We start from the raw sequence: 24798 nt of genomic DNA, 5'->3' as shown, positions 1-24798 counted from the left end.
TTTCCGATTTTGTATGTGTGCAACTGATTGTTCCTTCTGAAGTGGAGTACTTTCCATTTGTCCTAACTGAATTTCATCCTATTTACCTCAGACCATTTATCTAGTTCTTCCAGATCATTTTGAATTTTAATCCTATCCTCCAAATCACTTGTAACCCCTCCCAGCGTGGTATCATCCACAAACTTTATAAGCGTACTCAGAATGCCATTATTTAAATCATTGATGAAGATACTGAAAAGAACCAGATCCAGAACTGATCCCTACAGAACCCCACTCGTTACGCCCTTCCAGCATGACTGTGAACCATTAAGGACTGCTCTCTGGGAATGGTTTGCCAACCAGTTATGCACCCACCTTATAATAGCTCCATCTAGGTTGTAGTTCCCTAGTTTCGAGTAGATCATGTGAGTTAATGAGTAGGTCATGCAAGACTGTATCAAAAGTCTTACTAAAGTCTAGATATACCACATCTACCACTTCTCTCCTATCCACAAGGCTTGTTACCCTGTCAAAGAAAGCTATCAAGTTGGTTTGACATGATTTGTTCTTGACAAATCCATGCTGACTATTACTTTTCACCTTATTATCTTCTAGATGTTTGCAATTTGATTCCTTAATTATTTGCTCCATTATCTCTCCGGGCACAGAAGTTAAGCTGACTGGTCTGTAATTCCCAGGGTTGTCCTTATTTCCCTTTTTATAGATGGGCACTATAGTTGCCCTTTTTCCAGTCTTCTGGAATCTCTCCCATCTTCCATGACTTTTCAAAGATAATCACTAATGGCTCAGATATCTCCTCAGTCAGCTCCTTGAGTATTCTAGGATGCATTTCATCAAGTCCTGGTGATTTGAAGACATTTAACTTGTCTAAGTAATTTTTAACTTGTTCTTTCCCTATTTTAACTTCTGAACCTACCCCATTTTCACTGGCATTCACTATGTTAGGTGTCCAATCACCACCAACCTTTTTGGTGAAAACCGACACAAAGAAGTCATTATGCACCTCTGCCATTTCTACATTTTCTGTTATTGTTGTTCCCTCTTCATTGAGTAACGGGCCTGCTCTGTCCCTGGTCTTCCTCTTGCTTCTAATGTATCTGTAGAATGTTTTCTTGTTACCCTTTATGTCTCTAGCTAGTTTGATCTCATTTTTGCCTTGGCCTTTCTAATTTTGCCCCTACATACTTGTGTTATTTTTTTATATTCACCCTTTGTAATTTGACCTAGTTTCCACTTTTTCTAGGACTCTTTCTTGATTTTTAGATCATTCAAGATCTCCTGGTTAAGCCAGTGTAGTCTCTTGCCATTCCTCCTATCTTTCCTATGCAGTGGGATAGTTTGCTCTTGTGCCCTTAATAATGTCTCTTTGAAAAACTGCCAACTGTCTCCATTGTTTTTCCTCTTAGACTTGCTTCCCATGGAATCTTACCTACCAACTCCCTGAGTTTTCTAAAGTCTGCCACCTTGAAATCCATTGTCTTTATTTTGCTGTTCTCCCTCCTACCATTCCTTAGAATCCTGATCACTTTCACCCAAGCTGCCTTCCACTTTCAAATTCTCAACCAGTTCCTCCCTATTTGTCAAAATCAAATCTAGAACGGCCTCTCCCCTAGTAGCTTTCTCCACATTCTAGAATAAAAAATTGTCTCCAATACATTCCAAGAACTTGTTGGATAATCTGTGCCCTGCTATGTTATTTTCCCAGGAGATGTCTGGGTAGTTGAAGTGCCCCATTACCACCAAGTCCTGTGCTTTGGATGATTTGGTTACTTGTTTAAAAAAAGCCTCATCCACCTCTTCTTCCTGGTTTGGTGGTCTGTAGTAGACCCCTACCATAACATCACCCTTGTTTTTTACCCCTTTTATCCTTACCCAGAGACTTTCAACTAGTCTGTCTCCTATTTCTATCTCAAACTCAGTCCAAGTGTATACATTTTTAATATATAAGGCAACACCTCCTCCCTTTTTCCCCTGCCTGTCCTTCCTGAGCAAGCTGTACCCTTCTACACCAATATTCCAGTCATACATATTATCCCACCAAATCTCTGTGATGCCAACTATGTCATAGTTGTGTTTGTTTACTAGCATTACGAGTTCTTCCTTCTTATTTCCCATAGTTCTTGCATTAGTATACAGACATCTAAGATACTGATTTGAGTCCCCCTGTTCTGTCTTGTTTTGTGCCTTGGCTTAGTATTCATTTATTATAAGTAGCTATAAATTATTGTCAATTAATAAACATTACTACAAATTACTTGTAAAATGTTCTAATGTAATTATTTCAAGTACCAATTTTATGGAAACTGTAAATATTTTTCCTTCTGGCACCATAATAAAGGCAATTTAAGGTTAGGTTCACAACTCTTTTGTTTAGTTTATGGATGTCAAGTCCCATTAATCACTTAGTAGTCATTTGCAGCCTGGTTATTGCTTAAGTCAATAGCCAAGTCCCAAGGGGGCAGCGTAAGGGCCTTCGTCAGTGAATCTTTAGTCACATTTTACTGCTTACCCCAATTACTACCTCAGGGTGTGCATGTGTGTTTTAATAGCCCCTTTTTTTAACCTGTGACCTTGCCTTAGTTTGGCTAACTGCCACCATTCAGAGGTCATTTCTCCATGGCCTCTCCTGCGTCACCAAGCTGATACTTTCTCCCTCACAGTTTCTTATGGTAAATTTCTGGCTTTGGGGACAGGCTGAGAGCTACAAACATAAGCGCACATGATTCCACACTCTTAGGTTCCTTATTGTCAGAATGTACCTGTCATAAATATAAAGGGAAGGGCAAACACCTTTAAAATCCCTCCTGGCCAGAGGAAAAACCCTTTCACCTGTGAAGGGTTAAGAAGTTAGGATAACCTTGCTGGCACCTGACCAAAATGACCAATGAGGAGACAAGATATTTTCAAAGGTGGAATGGGGGCAAAACAAAGGTTCGCTCTGTCTGTGTGATGCTTTTGCTGGGAACAGAAAAGGAATGGAGTCTTAGAACTTAGTAAGTAATCTAGCTAGATATGCATTAGATTCTGTTTTGTTTAAATGGCTGATAAAATAAGCTGTGCTGAATGGAATGTAGATTCCTGTTTTTGTGTCTTTTTGTAACTTAAGGTTTTGCCTAGAGGGATTCTCTATGTTTTGAATCTGATTACCCTGTAAGGTATTTACCATCCTGATTTTACAGAGGTGATTCTTTTACTTTTTCTTCAATTAAAATTCTTTTTTTTAGAACCTGATTTCTTTTTCCTTGTTCTTAAGATCCAAGGGTTTGGGTCTGTGTTCACCTATGCAAATTGGTGAGGAGTTTTATCAAGCTTTCCCCAGGAAAGGGGGTGTAGGCTTTGGGGAGGATTTTGGGGAGAAAGACGTTTCCAAGCGGGCTCTTTCCTTGTTATATATTTGTTAGACGCTTGGTGCTGGCAGCAATAAAGTCCAAGGGCAAAAGGTAAAACAGTTTGTACCTTGGGGAAGTTTTAACCTAAGCTGGTAAAAATAAGCTTAGGGGGGTTTCATGTCCCCACATCTGTATCCTAGAGTTCAGAGTGGGGAAGGAACCTTGACATGGTGGCAGAGGGGTGGGATTAACTTGAAATCATTTTGAGATCAATTTGAGATTTTTTTGAACAAGAAGCACAGATTTTAGAAAGGAATTTTTTTTTCCTTTGGGCTGCTGGAAAGCAGGTTTTCAGCTGAAAGCAGTTAAAGTTTTTTTTGTCTCTGCTTGGGAGCCAGAGCAGAGACAAAAGGGAGTTGTCTTTTGTGAGCTGGAGCTTTCTATATTTAAAGGCAGGGTAGTTAACCTCCTTCAGGGAAATTCACAAGTCTTCACAAGAGCTGAAGAAGTTTGTTTTGTTTTTTTACCTATCTATTTGCCTGGAGACAAAGGTGTTATGGTTTTATTTAAGGATTTTTCTGTAGGCTGACAATCACTATCAGAAAACATAGAGAATCCCTTTAGGCTAAACCTTAAGTTACAAAAAGACACAAAAACAGGAATCTACATTCCATTCAGCACAACTTATTTTATCAGCCATTTAAGCACAACTTATTTTATCAGCCAGGGAAAAGGTGATTTCCCTGAGGCTACACAGCTAGTCCATACCAGAGCCAGATTAGAACTCAGGAGTTTCTACTCCTGACTCCGCGCCTGGTGCTCAATCCTGCAGACCATGCATGCCTATTCCCCTGGCAATATTAGTTATGAATCATTAATTCATATGGCGCTTGACACTTTATAAATACTCTGTAAGACAGCTCCCTGCCCAAAAGGATTTACAATCTAAGTAGACAGCTCATCGGGATTGGGGAGGCATTTTTGGAGGCTGGAAAGAGGGTATTTCCATCCACTCATACTTTCCTATTCTAAAAAAAAAAACAAAAAAAACCTAAACTTTCATTTGCCTTGTTTGTTTCTTAACCCTAGACTATGAACATATTTATTGTTAATTATTTGGATTATAGTGCTGGTCATGTCCAATCTTCACGCTCAAAGCCATCTTAGAAACTCTTGCCTCTTCCTGTTGCTTTCAAGTGTTTCTGGTGTTTTTTTTCTTTATTATCATAGGTATGCTTATTTCTAGGGTCCTTGGGATCATCTCCACTTCCCATAAGGATCAGAACGGTATTAGAAAGGCAGAGTGCCATGTTTAGAGAGGTGTGTTAGTTCATGATGTCACCAGGTCCATTCCAATTAGTCTTTTAAAAGTCACTTTAATGGTACAAGACTTCATTAGGATGGGCACAAGGGCAGGAAAAGCAATGGCACACTAGTCTAATTAACACTGAATTTAGACAGCAGCTCTGCAAGGAATTTTGTATGGGTCTGTAAAACTACCTTTTAGAGCCCTGTAGTGGGAATGGGGTCCCAGAGAACCCGCTAACATAATAGCAAGAGTAGATAAAATGTACTTTGTTGCAGGGAGGATTGCAGGCAAAACATACTGCAGTAATTTGCAGAAAAACAAAATGCAAGTTTAAGTACACTGGCTGTTTAAGTTGACCTTATTACTGATCACTTAGTTTGAGCCTCTTTTTAAAATTTATTTCTATCAAAAAACCTAGTGTTGTGAGCAGTTTTTCCATTAAATGTTTTTCAAAAAGCAATAATAATCCTGACATATAAATAACCTGAATGGTATGTTTTAAAGTTCAACTATATTTCCATTTTTAAAAACTTACTTTTTATAATCATTAAAAAAATCTGCACCTTTAAGGCAAAATTGTGGTGAAATTTGTTTTGACATTCTGTGATATACACGACAGTAGTCTGTCAAATAGAATTTCAGCGATATTGTTCTTTTTTATTAAAGGTTTCAGTACTTACATTTAAATGAGGGAAAGAAAGATTTGATGTCTATTAGAACAGGAGGCAAGTATTTTTACATGGTTTAAGCAAGATTTGTTTTATCCTTCTAGTGGTAAAAATTGTGTCTGAATTCCGTTTATATAATATTAATCAACCATGTTGTGAGTCTGTGTGGGGTTTTTATTATTTTTTTAAGTAGCGGGATGGGGAGAATCTGCCTCTCTTGCAGCATTTGTGGGATCTAAGGTTTCTTCAGGTGAGAGTGGGATAAAAATGCAAGAAACAATGCCGGAGTGGGAACTGCAGTGTGGGATGGAAGCGGGATTTAAAAAAAAAAAAAAAAAGTCCCACACAGGGCTCTGCCACCTTTATCTCGATAAAAAACTTGTTTAATTGGATTAGAGTAAATCAGTTAATCTTTGTAAAGTACTTTGAAAATATAAAGGTGCTAAATGCTGGTATTCATTTAGCATCATCTAGATTAGTCTCTAGGAATCTGATTCACTGCTGACAAAATTAATGAAATTCCTATTAATTTCATGCAGTTACACCTGCATATGCCTGTAGAGGATTAGGCCTCACAGTTTAAATCTAACCAATTATTTTTCCACATTAATTGACAAAAATAGAACCTTCCCAATAACACAGGAGAGTTTAAATTAGCAGTATGTCAGGATAGATGCGAAATGGAAATGCATACTATATTAGTTATTACCAGTTCCAAGGGTTCTGTGTCCTACTTCTAGCTCACCATGTGGAAAATTTACTTCTCTCTACTGAAATGGTTTCATTTGATTAATAAATCTTCTAAATTAAACCAACATTAAAAACATAAAGTTTATATATTTGTTTTATGTTGCCTGGCACCTCTCTAAACTTCAGAGTTTTGAAGATCGCACTGCTGCAGGCTTAAACAGAATTACTACAGATTACACTTCAACCTCACCTCTAGATTTGACTGAAATACTTTATCATGCAGTATTTAATTCTCCCAACTTACATTTTGTAATGGAAAATCAAAGTTAAACTCATAGCAGTAACTGCTGTGACATTAATTAAACCTGACACTGACCCGACAGCTGGGAGCAGACATTTTCCTTTACTGCATTACGGCTGCTGGTTTAAATACATTACAACTCCCAGACAAAAAAACAAACCTTTCTCAGGCAACATGTACTCTTTCACCCTAGACCTGATGTGGGCGATTTCCACTAAATATCCAGAGTTGCTCAGTGTCAATTAAGGGAAATTCCTTGTGCACTGGGATACAGGTTTAGTACAGGAAAGGACCCCTAAATTTATTAGTAGGCAATGGACAGCTGGTGACTGATGTCCAGAGGCCTTTTGCAAGTGCAGCAGGCAGGACCTAACCTGAACGGGTGAAGGAACAGATTTAGTGAGTGCTCCTCACTCCCTTGGTCACTTGGTGGCAGAGCAGGCGGAAGAGAGACAGGACAAGCGAGATGCTGGAAAGTTGCATGCTGCCTAAACCACAAGGAGCTACACAGAAGAGCCTATCACTCTAACATGTGACAGATCTACGAGTGGTCCCTGAGGTGCATGCGTATGCACACAGCCTACTGTTCTTTTCACTAGCTCGGCTAGCTGGCAACTCCTTGAGGTGACCAGTCTGCTGGGGTTTACAGCATCAGAACAAAACAAGAATTCCTGTAAATCCCTCTAGGAGCAGCCCAAGGCCATTCCTGGTTTTGGTGGGATGCAGGGTCGCCCTATTCATTTAAAATCCACCTGAGATTACTTTGTCCATTCACATTAATGCAGCATAGTGCATGATCACAGCAGACAGGAGCTGGGTTTGGGAGGATTTGGGTGATTTTGGGAAGAGGGAGAGCACAGAGTCAATTTTTTTTTTCTTCACTTCAATGAGGCTACTCACAGTGCGTAGAGTTAATCCCATGTAAATCTTTGCACAAACAGCCTATATCAAAATTTTACAATTTTTTTTTTTATTACACACAGACACAAACACCCTTTGTTCACAACTGAAATGCAGGTTTCAGAGTAGCAGCCCTGTTAGTCTGTCTCTGCAAAAAGAACAGGAATACTTGTGGCACCTTAGAGACTAGCAAATTTATTAAAGCATAAGCTTTCGTGGGCTACAGCCCACTTCATCGGATACATAGAATGGAACATATAGGTATCATAACATCCAAAAACCGATGGGAGAACACTTCAACCTCTCTGGCCACTCAGTAAAAGATTTAAGGGTGGCAATTTTGCAACAGAAAAGCTTCAAAAACAGACTCCAATGAGAAACTGCTGAGCTTGAATTAATATACAAACTAGATACCATTAACTTGGATTTGAATAGAGACTGGGAGTGGCTGGGTCATTACACATATTGAATCTATTTCCCTATATTAAGTATCCTCACACCTTGTCAACTGTCTAAATAAGCCATCTTAATTATCACTACAAACATTTTTTTCTCCTGCTGATAATAGCTCATCTTAATTAATTAGCCTCTTACAGTTTGTATGGCAACTTCCACCGTGTGTGTGTGTGTGTGTGTGTGTGTGTGTGTGTATATATTCTTACTATATGCTCCATTCCATGCATCCGATGAAGTGGGCTATAGCCCACAAAAGCTTATGCGCTAATAAATTTGTTCGTCTCTAAGGTGCCACAAGTACTCCTGTTTTTTTAACTGAAATGCAATCACCTTCTGGGGGGCAGCTGCTCAACACCTCATAGTGAAGAATACTCATGTCCATTTGGAAATAATAAAGAGGTAATCTTGTGTTTTAATGATCAAACTATAGATGCACAGCACACTTTAGTGAATATTTATAAAAATATTTTTATTTCTTCATTAAAAAAACCAAACTACTAAGACACTTGCTTGGTTTTCAGAACCTAGTTACTTAATTGGATTATTTAATTTTTCTAACTATTCTTTGTCTGTGTATGACTATGCATACATTAAATCACAAAATAAAAGATTTACATTAAAGTAATGTTTATAGTTTGCCTTAGTCCACAAAAGAGTAGTAATGTTCCTTGGAGACCTTTTAGCATATTAATGTCAGTGAAATGAAAACAGTATTTTTTCAACATTCTATTTAAACCAAATTCTTTATCTTATGTAGAGATTATATTTAATTGTGTCAAGCAGTATTAGACGTCCAGTGTTTTGGCCCTACGGCCATTTGCAAAAGTTCAGATATTAGTCACCCAATACTCTTTACAAATTAAAAAGTGTTATAAAGGGATATCATTCCAGATTTATACTCATAAAACCAAAAAGGAAGAGACTGTCAAGTACAAAAAAAAGAGACAGTGGGAGGAAGAAAAAAATTAACAGGCAAGACAACATTTTTCACTTTTGTTTCAGATAATCCTTTGGGAGGAAATAAGAAACAGCAATCCATGTGAAGAAAAACATTGAGATAGCTTTCAGAGTAACAGCCGTGTTAGTCTGTATTCAAAAAGAAAAGGAGTACTTGTGGCATGTTAGAGACTAACCAATTTATTTGAGCATGAGCTTTCGTGAGCTACAGCTCACTTCATCGGATGCATACCGTGGAAACTGCAGCAGACTTTATATATACACAGAGAATATGAAACAATACCTCCTCCCACCCCACTGTCCTGCTGGTAATAGCTTATCTAAAGTGATCATCAGGTTGGGCCATTTCCAGCACAAATCCAGGTTTTCTCACCCTCCACCCCCTCACACAAATTCACTCTCCTGCTGGTGATAACCCATCCAAAGTGACAACTCTTTACACAATGTGCATGATAATCAAGTTGGGCCATTTCCTGCCATTTGTGCAGGAAATGCCCCAACTTGATTATCATGCACATTGTGTAAAGAGTTGTCACTTTGGATGGGCTATCACCAGCAGGAGAGTGAATTTGTGTGGGGGGGTGGAGGGTGAGAAAACCTGGATTTGTGCTGGAAATGGCCCAACCTGATGATCACTTTAGATAAGCTATTACCAGCAGGACAGTGGGGTGGGAGGAGGTATTGTTTCATATTCTCTGTGTATATATAAAGTCTGCTGCAGTTTCCACGGTATGCATCCGATGAAGTGAGCTGTAGCTCACGAAAGCTCATGCTCAAATAAATTGGTTATTGAGATAGCTGTGTCATCTACACATTTAGAAAAGGAAGTAAACTACTGAGCCACTGATAAAAATGGTAGTGGAAGACCCTACACTGCAACCTTGCAAATCTCTTCACAGGTTGGGTGGGAACTCCTTAACTACCACAGATGGGTGTTAGAATAAATTCATTAACATATATGAGGTTTAAAGTTCTACATGGTGCCCATCACCATACTGAGTCTAGTCAGACATGAATCCTCCAAGCACTATATGGCTTAATCCATCTGGCTATTGTGGACTTCGAAGCCTCTTTACCTTTAACTCGTTTGTAGTTGAGGATGAACAAGATCAAGATCTTTTTAAGGGGACAGTCCTTAGATAAACAGAATGCTTTTCACACATCAAGTTTATAATAAAATAAAAATTATTTTCCATTCATATCGCAATTTTCACACCACATTTTCTCAAAACACCACCCCCACTTATATAGGGTCTTTTGGATTTGGACAGAAGAAAGGAAAAGCAGCATCTTGTGATCTGTGAAAAACAGTGTTTTGTTTGGGAATGAAGCATGAAACCTCCATCCTAAAAATAACTGTGAATAATAAGGTATTGTGGTTCCATTTATGAACCACTGAACGCAGGCAGTGGCAGGAAAGCGACAGGCAGAAAAAGAAAAGAAAAATAAGGCCTACAGTAGGGTTGCAATAGAGAGGATGATAAAAGTTTTGGAGCAGCAAACCAACATGCTGCAGTACCTCATAATGCTGCAGACTGAGCACATGTGTGCAAGCCCTCCCCTTCAACACGTTCAGAACTTTTTCCCATGCCCTCCCCAAACTCCACCCGTGCATTCCTTTCTGTATTCTGGGACTTCTCACTTTCCCGGGCACCCCACCCCGCAGACATCTTCACAAACGATAGTTGGACTTATGCTCAGCTCTGAAAGTCAGCCCTCCCCTAGTACCTCCTCTCCCCTGAGAATGTGCATTTTTCTGTATGTGTGTGCTGTTGTGGTTTTTTTGTTTTGCAATAAACGCAAAGTTATTTGAAAGATAAGCACTCTTTATTTGTTTCCATGCAAATTATGCTAGCAAAAGGCATCAGCAAATACAGAAGCACTGTAATCTTTTGCTTACATTGAATCCTTGGCCTGAACAATTGCAAGTGCTTCTTGGCCTAGCAAAACTCAACTTCATTAAGCATTGCAGTCCCAAGCATAGCAAAAAATGTTACTGGTTCTCATCTTCCAAGTGTTGCCTCGAAGCCTCCCTGATTTGAATTGCCCCCTGTTATGCCCCTCTAATAGCTCCGGTATCTGGCTGCTCAAAAGCAGCAGCCAAGCATTCTGCCTCAGCAGTCCACCCCTGAACAAACTTTTCGTCCTTCCCCTCACAAATATTATGCAACATGCAGCAATGACTATGGGAATATTTTCCTCACTGAGGTCTAACCTCCCATAAAGGCATCACCTGCGGGCCTTTAATCTACCAAATGCACATTCTATGGTCATCCTGCACCTACTCAGCCTATTGTTAAATCGCTCCTTACTGCTATCTAGGTTTTCCCGTGTACGGCTTCATGAGCCATGGCATTAAGGGGTACGCCAGGTCTCCCAAGATCACTGTGGGCATTTTGACATCCCCTATGGTGATCTTCTGGTCTGGAAAGAAAGCCCCTGCTTTCTGTAAAGGCTGGTGTTCCTGAAGATACGTGCATTATGCACCTTCCCGGACCACCACGTATTGATGTCAGTGAAACGGCTGTGGTGATGGACAAGCACCTGCAACACCATGGAGAAGTCCCCCTTCCTTTTGATGTATTCCATCGCAAGGTTATCCGGAGCCAAAATTGGAATATGCATGCCATCTATCACTCTTCTGCAGTTACGGAAACCCATTTCTGCAAAGCTCTCCACTATTTCATGCACGTTGCCAAGAGTCATGGTCTCTCACGGCAGGATGCGATTAATGGCCCTGCACACTTGCGTTAACGCAGACCCAACAGTTGACTTCCCCATTCCAAACTGATTCATGACCGAACGGTAGCAGTCTGGAGTAGCCAGCTTCCACACTGCAATCGCCATGCGCTTCTCCACAGTGAGGGCAACTCTCATTTGGGTGTCCCTGAACCACAGGGCTGGGGTGAGCTCAGCACACAGTTCCAGGAAGGTGGCTTTCTGCATCCAAAAGTTCTGCAGCCACTGCTCATCATCCCAGACCTGCATAACTATGTGATTCCACCACTCAGTGCTAGTTTCCCGAGCCTGACACTGACATTCCACCATATTCACTTGTTGCATGAATGTCAAAAGCAATCTAATTTTGCTCCTATCCATGTCGGACAGCACCTCAGACAACCGTGATTCCTGTTGACTTTGGAGCTTCAACACTAACTCCATTGCCATTCACCACAGGCGCTGACTCCATGAGTGCTCTGGGGCTGGAGCACCCACGGGGAAAAACTGGTGGGTGCTTTGCACCCACTGGCAGCCAAGCTCTCTGCCCCACCCCAGCTCACCTCACCTCCGCCTCCTCCCCTGAGCGCGCCACGTCCCTGCTTCTCCTCCCAGCACTTGCTGCCGAAAACAGCTTTTTCGCGATGTAACAAGCTGTGGGAGGGAGGGGGGAGAAGCAGGAACATGGCGCGCTCAGGGGAAGAGGTGGGGCCAGGCCGGGGATTTGGGAAAGGAGTCCAATAGGGGCAGGGAGGGGGTGGAGTTGGGGCGGGGAAGGGGTTGGAATGGGGACGGGGCAGGGGTGGAGTCGAGGCGGGGCCGGGGGTGGGAAGAACCGAAGACATGAACCGAAGACAGAAATTTACGGAATGCTGGGACAGAAAGCAATGCATCGTGGGACATTGAGCCCGGACCCATGATGCACTGCGATCCTCTCTGCCTTCCCACAACACCTACTGGCAGAAAGTGGAGAGCTGAACTGTGGGATAGCTACCCACCGTGTATTGCTCTCACTATCGATGTGACTGCCCCAAGTGTGGATGTGCAATGCTGACAGCGTATGACAGTGTGAACATGCAACAATGATTTTCTTTAAATGCTTTTTGATCATTGACCAAACTCTCGGTGACAAAACTCTGCCAGTGTAGACATAACCTTAGAGAGCATTTCTCTTTTAAAACAGTCTCTGACACCTTTTCTCTTCTTGTGTTTCCACTTGGAAATTTCTAGGCTCCAGTGCCCATCAGCTTCTGGGCAGAGTCATTCAAAGACACTGACCCTGCTAGCTACAAACCCATTGTTCAGCTGGGGTAGAGCAATTCAGTGTTGATGGCCCTTAATGACTCTGTCACTGCTTCCTAGACACAGACTGTCCATTAGGTGTCAAGTGTCAAGAATGAACACTGAAAGCCACGCTACAGGTTTCATTCAGACTGGAGGCTGACATGTAACAAGACATTCACTAACCCAAAATAGAACTCATAAGATGACATAGACATGTTCCACAATCTGTCATAGTTACAGTCTCATCACCCAACAGTAGGTAACAATAAAGTGGCACAAGGTAGATGAGGGAGTAATGAGAACAGAAGGGGCAGTGAGTTTGAAGTCTCCAAACTTTGAGTTCAGTGCGTGATGAGACGCTGGTTTTGGAACAGAGCTAGGAATGGAGAGAACTAGATGAGAGAAGGCGTCACATTCTGGGGTGCAATCCAGACCAGTGTGGGGCTGTGTCACCAGCTGCCCTGTAACTCTGGGCGTCACACAATGTTTTGCTCCTGTAGCTCCCGACCTGTGCTGCTCATAACTAGTCTATTAAGATGCAGGTCACACCCTGGGTGTCTGTGTATAGCTGCAGCCCTGATCCTGCAGTTCGCAAACAACACACCAGTCACACTCTAGCTTCCACAAGCCTTGGTTACCAGGGTAATCCCAACACACTCCCAGTCTTGGATTTTCCCCAAAACGTGTGTTCTGCAAAGTCGAGCCCTCTTCTGGACAATTCAGATATTACGAGTCATTGCCCCACGTAAAGAGTCAATATTCAACAGTTTGTTGCCTTAACTGAAGTTACCAAACACTTCAGTTTATGCACAGCACTGGACTGGTTTGGATTAAAAAAAACAATCAAGTTTATTATCAAAAGATGATATATTGAATGAACTTCAAAGCCTAAGACATAAAGTTAGAAATGGTTACGAGCAATTAAAAGTGAAAATACATATAAGAGCCTAAAACTTAATCTATCAAGTTTTGGTTCAAGGTCTTGTTTATGATGGCCTTTTTCACGCCCAGTCTTCCAGCAAGATGGAGACTGACCTTTTTCTTTGCCAGGATCTCTTCCATAGACCCAAAAGCGCTGGTGCCTTTGTCTTCTTAGGTGAGAGAGATGACTTGGAGTTCTCCTCTTTCTTTTATAGTCCAGTGAATCTTTGAAGTGGATTTTTCTGAGGGTTTCCCTTGAAAGTAAAGTATATTTAAGCAGAGACTGCCCTCCTTTTCACCCCATTGTGTTTGCTAAAATGAAAATTGTTCTGTTTCATGCGATCTCCTCCCCCTGCTATCTTGAAGGTCCCATTTATTACTTATATGTAAATTGAAGTAAGCAGACATTCCTTGGACCTGTCTAACAATATTTGCATAGGCAAGGCTGTCTGGTTTTGAACGTTTGCTAATAATATCATACAAGGGGCATTCATAACTTTACATATCACCATATCAACCACTGAATTATTAGTTCTCAAACGATACCCTCACAAGCCATATTTTGTACAAAGATTATTACAATGGTGTTGTGGCAGGACCAGCTCGCTCTTGCCTCTGCTCAAGCCCACAAACAGCGTAGAGCCCTTTTTGCTGGTAAAACACCCCATGCACTTTATTAACAATATTTGTTTCCACCACCCTTACACACCAAATAGCCTTAACCCCTACAGTCCTAGGGAGCCTAAGGCAAGGAGGGGAGAGAGATCTCTCTCTCCAGGATATCTTTTTGCAACCCCCTTTCCCATATGGCCTTTTAGTTCTCAGCCCATCAATTAGGCACAGCTCTTCTTAATAAGGTCTGCTCTAGTAATCAGTTAAGAGTTGTAGTGGCTCAGCTGCTGTTGCCCAGCACTCTGTCACAGGTGTGTAGTGTGGTGAATACAAGGGTGCTTTCGGTCACAGAAGGACAGAGCAACATTATGATATTATAGTCCTCTATTGATGGATTATTAGCTACTAGTAATAAATGTAAGAAGGGCCTCTATAATCAACATATTGCACCAGAATATATGGAAGAAACCAGGATATATCAGGGACACAAAGAGGAAAAAAAAATCTCTAATATCATCTGATAAACATGAAGAGCTAGGAGACAAGTTGATTTGACTCCTGTGTGTCATGGACATGCTTTTTGTAAGTTTTTGAGGCATCATGCATGGAGTACATCTGAAAAATGGGGACAAGGCAGCAATCATACTTTGCCAAGAAGAAGCAGCAAGGTGTGAATAGTAAGTAATACTGGTTACAATAAAGCCTTTACACACGTGTACAAGTTGTAAACTCTAGTGGTTCCCAACTGGTATTTCTGGCACTCTCTCTTGGGTGTCACCTCCCCCTTGAACAATGTCCTAACACAACAGCAACCATCTCATCTTCTTTCAGTCCATTTTCTTTCATTCCCCCCGGCCCCTTCTTTCTTTCCTTCCTTCCTCCTTATTTTTTTTCTGCTGACTCTTCTCCTCTCAATAACTTCTCTGTTAACTCCAATCCTCCTCCTCAATCCTCCACTCTCCTGAAGACTATATGCTTCGGGGTGAGAGGGGAATCCACTGAGGGGAATCCAGAGGAAAGTCACAGGTGCAGAAATGAGAGGCCATCAAAGCCTGCAGTCTTTTACATGCCAGCTACTCCTGCAGCCAGTTACCCTAGGGGCCACAATGGGAGCTTTACCATGCAACAACATGTTTACGGCATGTGCTGGGTGAATGGATCTGGGGTCCCTGCAGCTTCACTGATCTTCACTGTTCTTCTCTTTGGTCCTCCACTCCTCTTGAGCTTGTCTGGAGCACCCAGGTAGGAGACACCAACCAACAGAAGATATACAAACCAGAATACTATCAAAAATATTTCAAAACACCAAATGTCAGGCAGCTTCTAGAATTGGCTTTTCTCACTGTCTACTGAAACCGTGTGAATTCATACAAACTATAAAGATGGCAGGGGAACATGAGCATCTGACAGAATTAGCATTAACAGATTGTGCCAAAACCCTTCACAATCAGCACAAGTTCCAAAAGACACTTGCAGAACAAGGAGCTGTATCACATATGGAAAAAAATCTATGTGTGAGGATTCATGACAAGTCAAATATGGTTTCACATGAGAAAAGATAAAATGCAGACTAAGAGATGCATTATTCTCATAGCTATTCAGTGGTGTATAGACACATCTACTGCATTTATGAAGTGATTTCATAAGACTTGTCTACTGATATTAACGAAAGGATGAATCTCTTGACATCTGCTGATAAGAATGCAGTTATCACTGAAGATCTAAAAGGAACTCAATAAAATGCCATTCCTAAAGTGGGAAAGTATACGAAATAGGAATATAGAGACTGCATTTGAAACTGAAGAGGTGTGCAAAAAGATGGAAAAAAATTACCAGAGATGATGTCAGTTATGTTACATAGTGATTACATAATTACACGGGTGATTCATGCCATTCATAACAGTGAAGCGGGACTGTGAAGAGAAATTGAACCATACTATTGCATAACTGCTATATAGCTCGTCTGACTCATCATTGAGCATACACAGCCAGGTACCATCATTAACCAAAAATGCTTTCTTCTACCTTCAGCTTGCTAACAACTTCACACCTTCTGAAGAAGGACCATGCTACAGAGTCCTTAACATTTGTTACTCAGAGAGAGCATTATTACAACTCCTGTATCTGTGTCTGAAGATGGAAGCAATGCAAAATACAGCAGACCATGGTCCCACTTTAGTGAACAGGCCTCTGTGGCACAGCATCACTGAGCTCCGACCCCGCCATAGGTTTCCAGTCTGGTTCTAGGTCATGGTCCTCATCTTCCAAGCCATCAATCGATCAGGACTCAGCTACCTCAGCAAGCACATCTCTATGCACATCCTGCCCAGATATCTTCACTCCTCTGGAACAATGCAGCAGACAAAGTGAAGGACAAAGCATTTAAGCTTTCTGGGTAGAGGGATTCTACTGTGAAATGAGCTTCTGGAGGAAACTAACTCGGACTGTGACAAATGTCTAGGGCATGCGGCCAGACCCTTCTCTTAGAGAGTTCCCCACCACAGCCAGAATGACTTAAAAATGTCTATCTATCTATCTGGTTACCTCAAGTAAAACTTGCCATAGCCCTGGGAGAAGATTCCACAAAGCTATTGGTATGCAGATCTAGTTTACCTGGGAAGCACTTAGAAAGCACAGTCATGGTGCTACAGAAAACCATGACAGAGATAAAGATTACCCCCTTATTGCTTAGACTATTTATATTAGAAAATCTGTATGCATTAACAGGAGATACACTTAGATGGTCACCATCATAATAGTAAATTAAATAAGTGAACAACAGGTTTATTTGCTTTATCAGAAAGATGTACTATACAATGTGCATTACTCAATTACCTGTGCTGGCACTTGTCATAAATATAAAAGGGAAGGCTAACGACCTTTAAATCCCTCCTGGCCAGAGGAAAAATCCTTTCACCTGTAAAGAGTTAAGAAGCTAAGATAACCTCGCTGGCACCTGACCAAAATGACCAATGAGAAGACAAGATACTTTCAAAGCTGGAGGGGGAGAAAAAACAAAGGGTCCTGTCTGTGTTTGTGATGCTTTTGCTGGGACCAGAGCAGGAATGCAGGTCAGAACTCCTGTAAAGAGTTAGTAAGCAATCTAGTTAGATACGCGTTAGATTCTGTTTTGTTTGAATGGCTGATAAAATAAGTTTTGCTGAATGGAATGTATATTCCTGTTTTTGTATCTTTTTGTAACTTAAGGTTTTGCCTAGAGGGATTCTCTATGTTTTGAATCTGATTACCCTGTAAAGTATTTAAGGTATTTTACTTTTTCTTTAATTAAAATTCTTCTTTTAAGAACCTGATTGCTTTTTCATTGTTCTTAAGATCCAAGGATCTGGGTCTGTGTTCACCTATGCAAAAAGGTGAGGATTTTTATCAAGCCTTCCCCAGGAATGGGGGTGTAGGGCTTGGGGGGGATTTTGGGGGGAAAGACGTTTCCAAGTGGGCTCTGTCCCTTTTCTTTGTGTAACACTTTGGTGGTGGTAGCTTTTAACCTAAGCTGGTAAGAATAAGCTTAGGGGGTCTTTCATGCAGGTCCCCACATCTGTACCCTAGAGTTCAGAGTGGGGAAGGAACCTTAACAGCACTGATTAAATGAAAAAGTAAAAAAGACAAGTTACATCCCTCACAATACCAATCACCAAACATTAGCCCACTAACCCCACAACTTATCACACTGACACAACAACAGCCTAACTCATTCAATTTCAATTCAACAACACTATCACACATCAAAGAACTGACTGTCACATTGCAAAGCAAAACTTTCATTTCAATCTTCCAAAGGTACATTTCTAATAAAATTTGGGCTAAATTGTTATTTAACAATCTGCCAGCGAAGACCAGGGAATGAACTGTGATTCAGACAGTCATAATTCATTTCCAGGTTCAGTCCTAGCTTCAGGGAAAGCAATCAGCTACTGGCCTGTTACAGTATCAGATTGTTTCCCACTTCACACCACCTCAGCTGTGCTGCCTGCCATATTGGAGCAGATGACCCACTCCTACCCCTGCCCAACCTCTCTCTGTCCAACTGTACAGCAGGGGCAGCAGTAACCCAAAAGAAGGGAAGCCCACTTCAAACCTCCTTTAACTATTTAGTTCTGGTGCTCCTAGATGATTGAAACCCTTTAATACAACAAAGGCAGCTTAGCAATTCTCCATCCAGAAAACCACTCAGTTTCCTCTTAAAGCATGCTATTAGCATGCAATTGCTGCTCTCTAACCAATGCAGGTTAGCAGCATTTCTGGATCCCCATGTTTGACCAAACAATTCCTGCTACTGCTATTCTCCAACCACTTTCAAATGCCTTATCTCCCTACCCATTCTTTCCCTCCCGCACACTTCTTTATCCCCACTCCCTGACAATTTCTGGGAGAAAGCACTCAGGAATTAAGAATTAATCAATTTTAGGATTCTTTCCTTCCTAGCAGTACTGTGCTGCTTCAGATTCTTGCTTTCTTTTAGACTGCTGATTCTCTAGGCCACTACCCACTTCCGCTTAGCTGCTGAGACTTCCTAGCTTGCTGAAATTTTGACCTCCTGTCCCTCATGTAGACTGTTTTGCTAGAGGAGGAAAGTTCTACCCTTTAACGAATATGGGTAATGAGTAATTAAACTCACTTTTTTCCCCTTCCCAGTTTTGCCTGGTAGTCAAAACTGCAAACTATACCATTTCTTCATATAAAATTACATCATCATAAAACTGCAAAATTTCAACATAAATGCTTCTCCTCCATTCCAAAGAACGGTGCACTTTCACCGGAGCCAGCCTGCAGCAAATTTCCAAATCTGCAAATGAGATCTTAAAACTGTTTACAAAACTATCTGCACTTGTGCGAACACCTTGTTATGAAATCTCCACAGTGGGTAACCAGACTCAACAGGAGGAGGTAACAACATTAGGATTTCTTTATTTAACATTCCATCAAGTGTGTTATCAAAGACTCATACTTAATTAGCAAAAAATAATACCATGAAAATGAGAAAATGTTAAAATGACACCCAATCAGCCCTTAGTTCCGAGACTGGAAAATCCAACCTTCCTTTCATTTCAAATACTCCATGTTCCCCAAGAGGGCTGCACAAACTCCATCCTACTGACCTGTTTGATGAAGGTGATCTCTAGCCAGCTCAAATAAACGCATGTGCATGTTTGTGATGGGGTTAAAGGAGCCGCATGCAAGGAGAACAAGAGGTAGCCGGCTCTTCATCATGACCGATACTGCACACCAAGATCTTGACCGGCATTTCACCCTAAAGGAAAAATAACTATTAAAATAACTCTTGCCTCAGAGAGGTATTCCACAGCTGTTTCTCACAATAATAAATAATGAATTACCATTTTCAGAACTGTCCATCATTGGAACATTAGTAAAATGTCAAGACATCAGCAGACAGCACCATCAGAATATATGCCAGGTGAGTATTAAATCAAAAAACCCTATATTTGTACAGAAATTAAACCTATGGACACACCCCTAATAATGTTCTGGAAACAGAAAAGTTAGGAAAGTAATGCTACCAGAAAATAAAACGGTCTTCTGAACAAAATAATTGCTCTTGAGAGCGATCACCAAAACCTTCATGATCTTAATGTTTTTTACAAAACATACATTTTTGTGTCATGACAGGTTTCAGAGTAGCAGCCGTGTTAGTCTGTATTCGCAAAAAGAACAGGAGTACTTGTGGCACCTTGGAGACTAACAAATTTATTTGAGCATAAGCTTTCGTGAGCTCACACACACCCAGCCCTCTGACCTGACCCCTGCACCCCCCACACACCCCAGCCTCCTGCCCTGACCTCTGCACCCCCCACAACCCCAGCCCTGACTCCTGCACCCCCCACATACCCAGCCCCCTCATGCCCCATGTCCTAACTCTTGCACCCCCCACATTCCCATCCCCACCCCTTGCACCAAATGGGAGCTTCCCAGGTAAGCACTCCACACCCAAACCTCTTGCCCCAACCCTGAGCCCCCTCCCTCATTCTAGCTCCTGGCCAGACCCTGCACCCCAACCCCCAGCCCTGTGCTCAGTGCACTCCCACCCTCAGCTCAGTGCAGAGAGAGAGGAAGAGAATGGGCTAGAACCAGGGAGAAGATAGGTACCCACTCTATGTGGGTAGGGCCGGGATCCCAGACCGGCAGCGGGCTAAGCGAGGCTGGCAGCCAGAACCCTGGCTGGCAGGAGCCGGTGGACTGAACCCCAGACCAGCAGCGGGTTGAGTGGCAGCAGGCTGAGCCGCTCAGCCCCTTGCCAGCCAGGGTCCTGGCCGCCGGCCCCGCTCAGCCTGCTGCTAGCCTAGTTGAACGGAACCCCAGGCTGGCAGCGGGCTGAGTGGGCCAGCAGCATAAGATCAGCATTTAAATTTAATTTTAAATGAAGCTTCTTAAATATTTTGAAACTCTTTTACTTTACATCTGACAATAGTTTAGTTATAGAACATATAGACTTATAGAGAGAGACCTTCTAAAAACGTTAAAATGTATTAATGGCACGCGAAACCTTAAATTAAAGTGAATAAATGAAGACTCGGCACACCTCAAAGGTTGCCAACCCCTGATCTAGACCATCCCTGACAGGCATTTATCTACCCTGTTCTTAAAAATATCCAATGACGGAGATTTCACAACCTCCCTACACAATTTATTCCAGTGCTTAACCACTCTGACAGTTAGGAAGTTTTTTCTAATGTCCAAGTTAAACAGCCCTTATTGCAATTTAAACCCATTGCTTCTTGTCCTATCCTCAGAGGTTAACACGAACAATTTACTCCGTCCGCCTTTTACGTACTTAAAAACTGTTATCATGTCCCCCCTCAGTCTTCTCTTCTCTAGGCTAAACAAACCCGCAGACTAGAATGGGAGAATTACTTCCTGTGCCTTGCTTACAAAACTCCTGCTAATACAAAAAAATCAATCATCATTCTGGGATATACGAATGTTACAGAGTTAAATATGCGTCTGCAGTGTAAGTGTACTCCCTATGCCATTATCTAAATCACTGATGAAGACATTGAACAGAATCGGATCCAGAACTGAGCCCTGAGGGACCCCACTTGATATGCCATTCCAGCTTGACTGTGAAGCACTGACCACTACTCTCTGGGAAGAGTTTTCCAGCCAGTTATGCACCCAACTTATTGTAGCTTCATCTAGGTTGTATTTCCCTAGTTCAGCGGTTCTCAAACTAGGGCCGCCGCTTGTTCAGGGAAAGACCCTGGTGAGCTGGACAGGTTTGTTTACCTGCCGCGTCCACAGGTTCGGCCGACTGCGGCGCCGACTGCGGCTCCCACTGGCCGCGGTTTGCCGCTCCAGGCAAATGGGGGGTGCAGGAAGGGCAGCAGCACATCCCTTGGCCCACGCCACTTCCTGCAGCCCCCACTGGCCTGAAGCGACAAATCGTGGCCAGAGGGAGCTGCGATTGGGCGAACCTGCAGACAAGGCAGGTAAAAAAAAACGGCCCGGCCAGCCAGGGGCTTTCCCTGAACAAGCGGCGGCCCTAGTTTGAGAACCAGTGCCTTAGTTTGTTTATAAGAAGGTCATGTGAGACAGTATCAAAAGCCTTACTAAATTCAAGATATACCACATATACCGCTTCCCCCCATCCACAATGCTTGTTATCCTGTCAAAGAAAGCTATTAGATTGGCTCTAGACTGTTCTCAATGGTAGCAGATGACAGAACGAGGAGTAATGGTCTCAAGCTGCAGTGGGGGAGGTTTAGATTGGATATTAGGAAAAACTTTTTCACTATGAGGGTGGTGAAACACTGGAATGCGTTACCTATGGAGGTGGTAGAATCTCCTTAGAGGTTTTTAAGGTCAGGCTTGACAAAGCCCTGGCTGGGATGATTTAACTGGGAATTGGTCCTGCTTCGAGCAGGGGGTTGGACTAGATGACCTTCTGGGGTCCCTTCCAACCCTGATATTCTATGATTCTATGATTGGTTTGACGTGTTTGTCAACAAGGGTTGTAGCATGATTCAGGGATATAGTTACAGCACAGCTAGATCCATCTACACAGCAAGTCAAACCTGTGTTCAGGTTCTCCAACATGATTATTGTTGTAGTGTAGTTGACCCTTAATGATCCATAATGAGGAAGCCTCTTCTCCCCTTCACCGCCCATTTTTACTCAGAACAGCTTAAATGTAATGATATGGCAATAAATATATTAAGCAGTACACATTTGCTGCCAATTTTTAAAGAAAGCCAAATTGCTGAAGTCACTAGCTAAGCACCTGGAACCAGAGTTTGTTGAAGTGCTAAACCACCTTCTGACAATAGTAGCCTCTTCTGCAGTGCAGAGAGGGAGTATTTTTTTTCATTTCAGTTTATTCAACTACTTCAGTCCAGTGACTAGTTCATTCAAAGTCAAGAAACTGAGTGGCAACTGAAAAAGCAGAAAAGCTTGTTTTCCTCTCCCAATCTATGAATAAAAACTAGGCGTGAGATGATGAGATTTACTAGTTCTAAAATCTTGAATGACATGGTGACCAAAAACAATCAGTTCAGTTCACTAACTACAGATAATGCAGTACTTCCCTTGTTTAATGAATCAGTTAGTTTTAAATGCAAACCACGTTTTGATAAAATATTTTTCTTATGTATCCAGACCAATTAAGGTGGCTCTATTTACCTAATTAAAAAATCTGGTTTTGTGTATTTTTAATTGAATTTTAATTTCCATCCAAACAGAACTTGGAAAAAAATATTCATCTAGTAAATAAGATATAAGATTCACCATTTTCTAGCATAATAAAAAAGTAAAAATCTGAATACACGTAAATCAAGCTATATATTTGCGTAAAAGAGTATAGACATAGCAAAAAGGAAGCACCATATTTAGTGTAAAGACTATATTTAGTTGCAAATCAACATATCAGTGGTTCCTGACCAATAAGAATCAACCTTTCTTTAGGAAAATAACTAAAAAGTACAAATGCAAAACACATTTAAAATTCATGATTTAAATGGTTAAAATCATTGATCTCAATCAATCCACCCTATTGCCAGCCTGTCTAAGCATTCACCAAAGGCCCCAGATTTTTGCTGAATGAACTCTGCTACCCTCCCTATATTCGCAGCAAATCAATCAAAGCTTCCCCCTCCCACTCCCGGCCAATAAATCAGTTCAAGCCAGGCCAAGTTGTCGTTACTGGGGATCGCCTGGCCTCAATAATTCAATTTATGCTGTTCCTCCCCAGCCCAAGCCTCCACGGAGCCCTGTGTGCAGACAGCAGATGATGTCAGCACTACAAACACACAGAGCCCTCCTCTGGAGTGGTTGTGTCCCCCACTCCTCCTGGGGCTCCCTATTCCTAGGAACAACCGTGGCAGCCACACTCCCTTCTGCCAGCAGAGGCAGTGACACCACAGCTGTTTCTTTGCAGACTTAGGAAGACATTACTGCATTGGTTATACTTGGTTTATGCTTCACAGCTTTCTTTTGCCCCCATGAAGGTTATAAATGGAATTTATTTTTAATGAAAGTGTATTTATATTTCACAGAAGTGGATGATTCCTTCCCCCCGGGAAAGATTTCTACGTTCCCTGGAAAGCTCAGTCCCTGGTTTTACATATTTATACTTCATGGACTCTAAAGGTGGACTCAAAAAGTACATTTTTATTGATAATAACCAGACAGCACTGCTAGTACAAACCAAGTATTTATTTTCATTTTGACTTAAAAGTGCCACACAAAATGCAGAGCTCTAAGCTCCACTGACATCAATTTAAATGCACAATAATGAGGAGTTACAAAGCAACTCCTCCTACGACCCAACACATTGCATCCTTGCATAGCCATGCACCTAAGGGTAGCCTAGAATTCCTTCTTACCTGTAAGGGGTTAAGAAGCTCAAATAACCTGGTTGGCACCTGACCAAAAGGACCAATGGGGAAAGAAGATACTTTCAAATGGGGGGGGGGGGAGGGGAAGGCTTTGTTGTGTGTATTTTCTTGGGAAGCAGAGAAGCATCAGGTCAGAAAACTCCTTCTCCTATAAACCATCCTAAAAGTCTCTCATATTACAAAAATTGTAAGTAAAAGCAAAGCAAGGCGTGTTAGATTATCTTTTGTTTTGCTTGTGAATTTTTTCTTTGCTGGAGGGAGGTTTATTCCTGTTTTTTGTAACTTTGAAACTAAGCCTAGAGGAAGTTCTGCTGTGGTTTTGAATCTTTTATTACCCTGTAAAGTTATTTTCCATCCTGATTTTACAGAGATGATTTTTACTTTTTTTTTTTTTTTTTAAATAAAATCCTTCTTTTAAGAACCTGACTGATTTCTCTATTGTCCTAAGACCCAGGGTTTGGGTCTGTGATCACTTTGTAACCAATTGGTTAGGATATTATTCTCAAGCCCGCCCAGGAAAGGGGATGTAAGGGCTTGGGGGGATATTTTGGGGAAATAGGAACTCCAAGTGGTCCTTTCCCTGATTCTTTGTTAAATCACTTGGTGGTGGCAGCATACCCTCCAAGGACAAAGAATTGGTGCCTTGCGGAAGTTTTAACCTAAGATGGTAGAAATAAACTTAGGGGGTCTTTCATGTGGGTCCCCACATCTATACCCTAGAGTTCAGAGTGGGGAGAGAACCCTGACAATCCTAAACAACACTCAGCAGGCCCCACATGAATTAAACCTC

At 41.7% G+C, this 24798-nt stretch overlaps 1 protein-coding gene across 1 annotated transcript in view; it reads right to left on the bottom strand.

The window, feature by feature from the left end:
* NMNAT3 (nicotinamide nucleotide adenylyltransferase 3) overlaps positions 1 to 24798 on the bottom strand; it is a 77820-nt gene that overhangs the window by 27314 nt on the left and 25708 nt on the right. The window contains exon 2 of the mRNA XM_077827035.1: positions 19260 to 19411. Within this exon, the coding sequence (XP_077683161.1) occupies positions 19260 to 19371 (112 nt within the window). The 5' untranslated portion in view covers positions 19372 to 19411. The remainder of the gene's footprint in view (positions 1 to 19259; positions 19412 to 24798) is intronic.

The sequence above is a fragment of the Eretmochelys imbricata genome, chromosome 9 (assembly GCF_965152235.1).
Source record: "Eretmochelys imbricata isolate rEreImb1 chromosome 9, rEreImb1.hap1, whole genome shotgun sequence".
NCBI classification, from domain to species: Eukaryota; Metazoa; Chordata; order Testudines; family Cheloniidae; genus Eretmochelys; species Eretmochelys imbricata.
The sequence above is the reverse complement of the archived record's forward strand: the minus strand, read 5'-3'. Positions and strand labels throughout refer to the sequence as shown.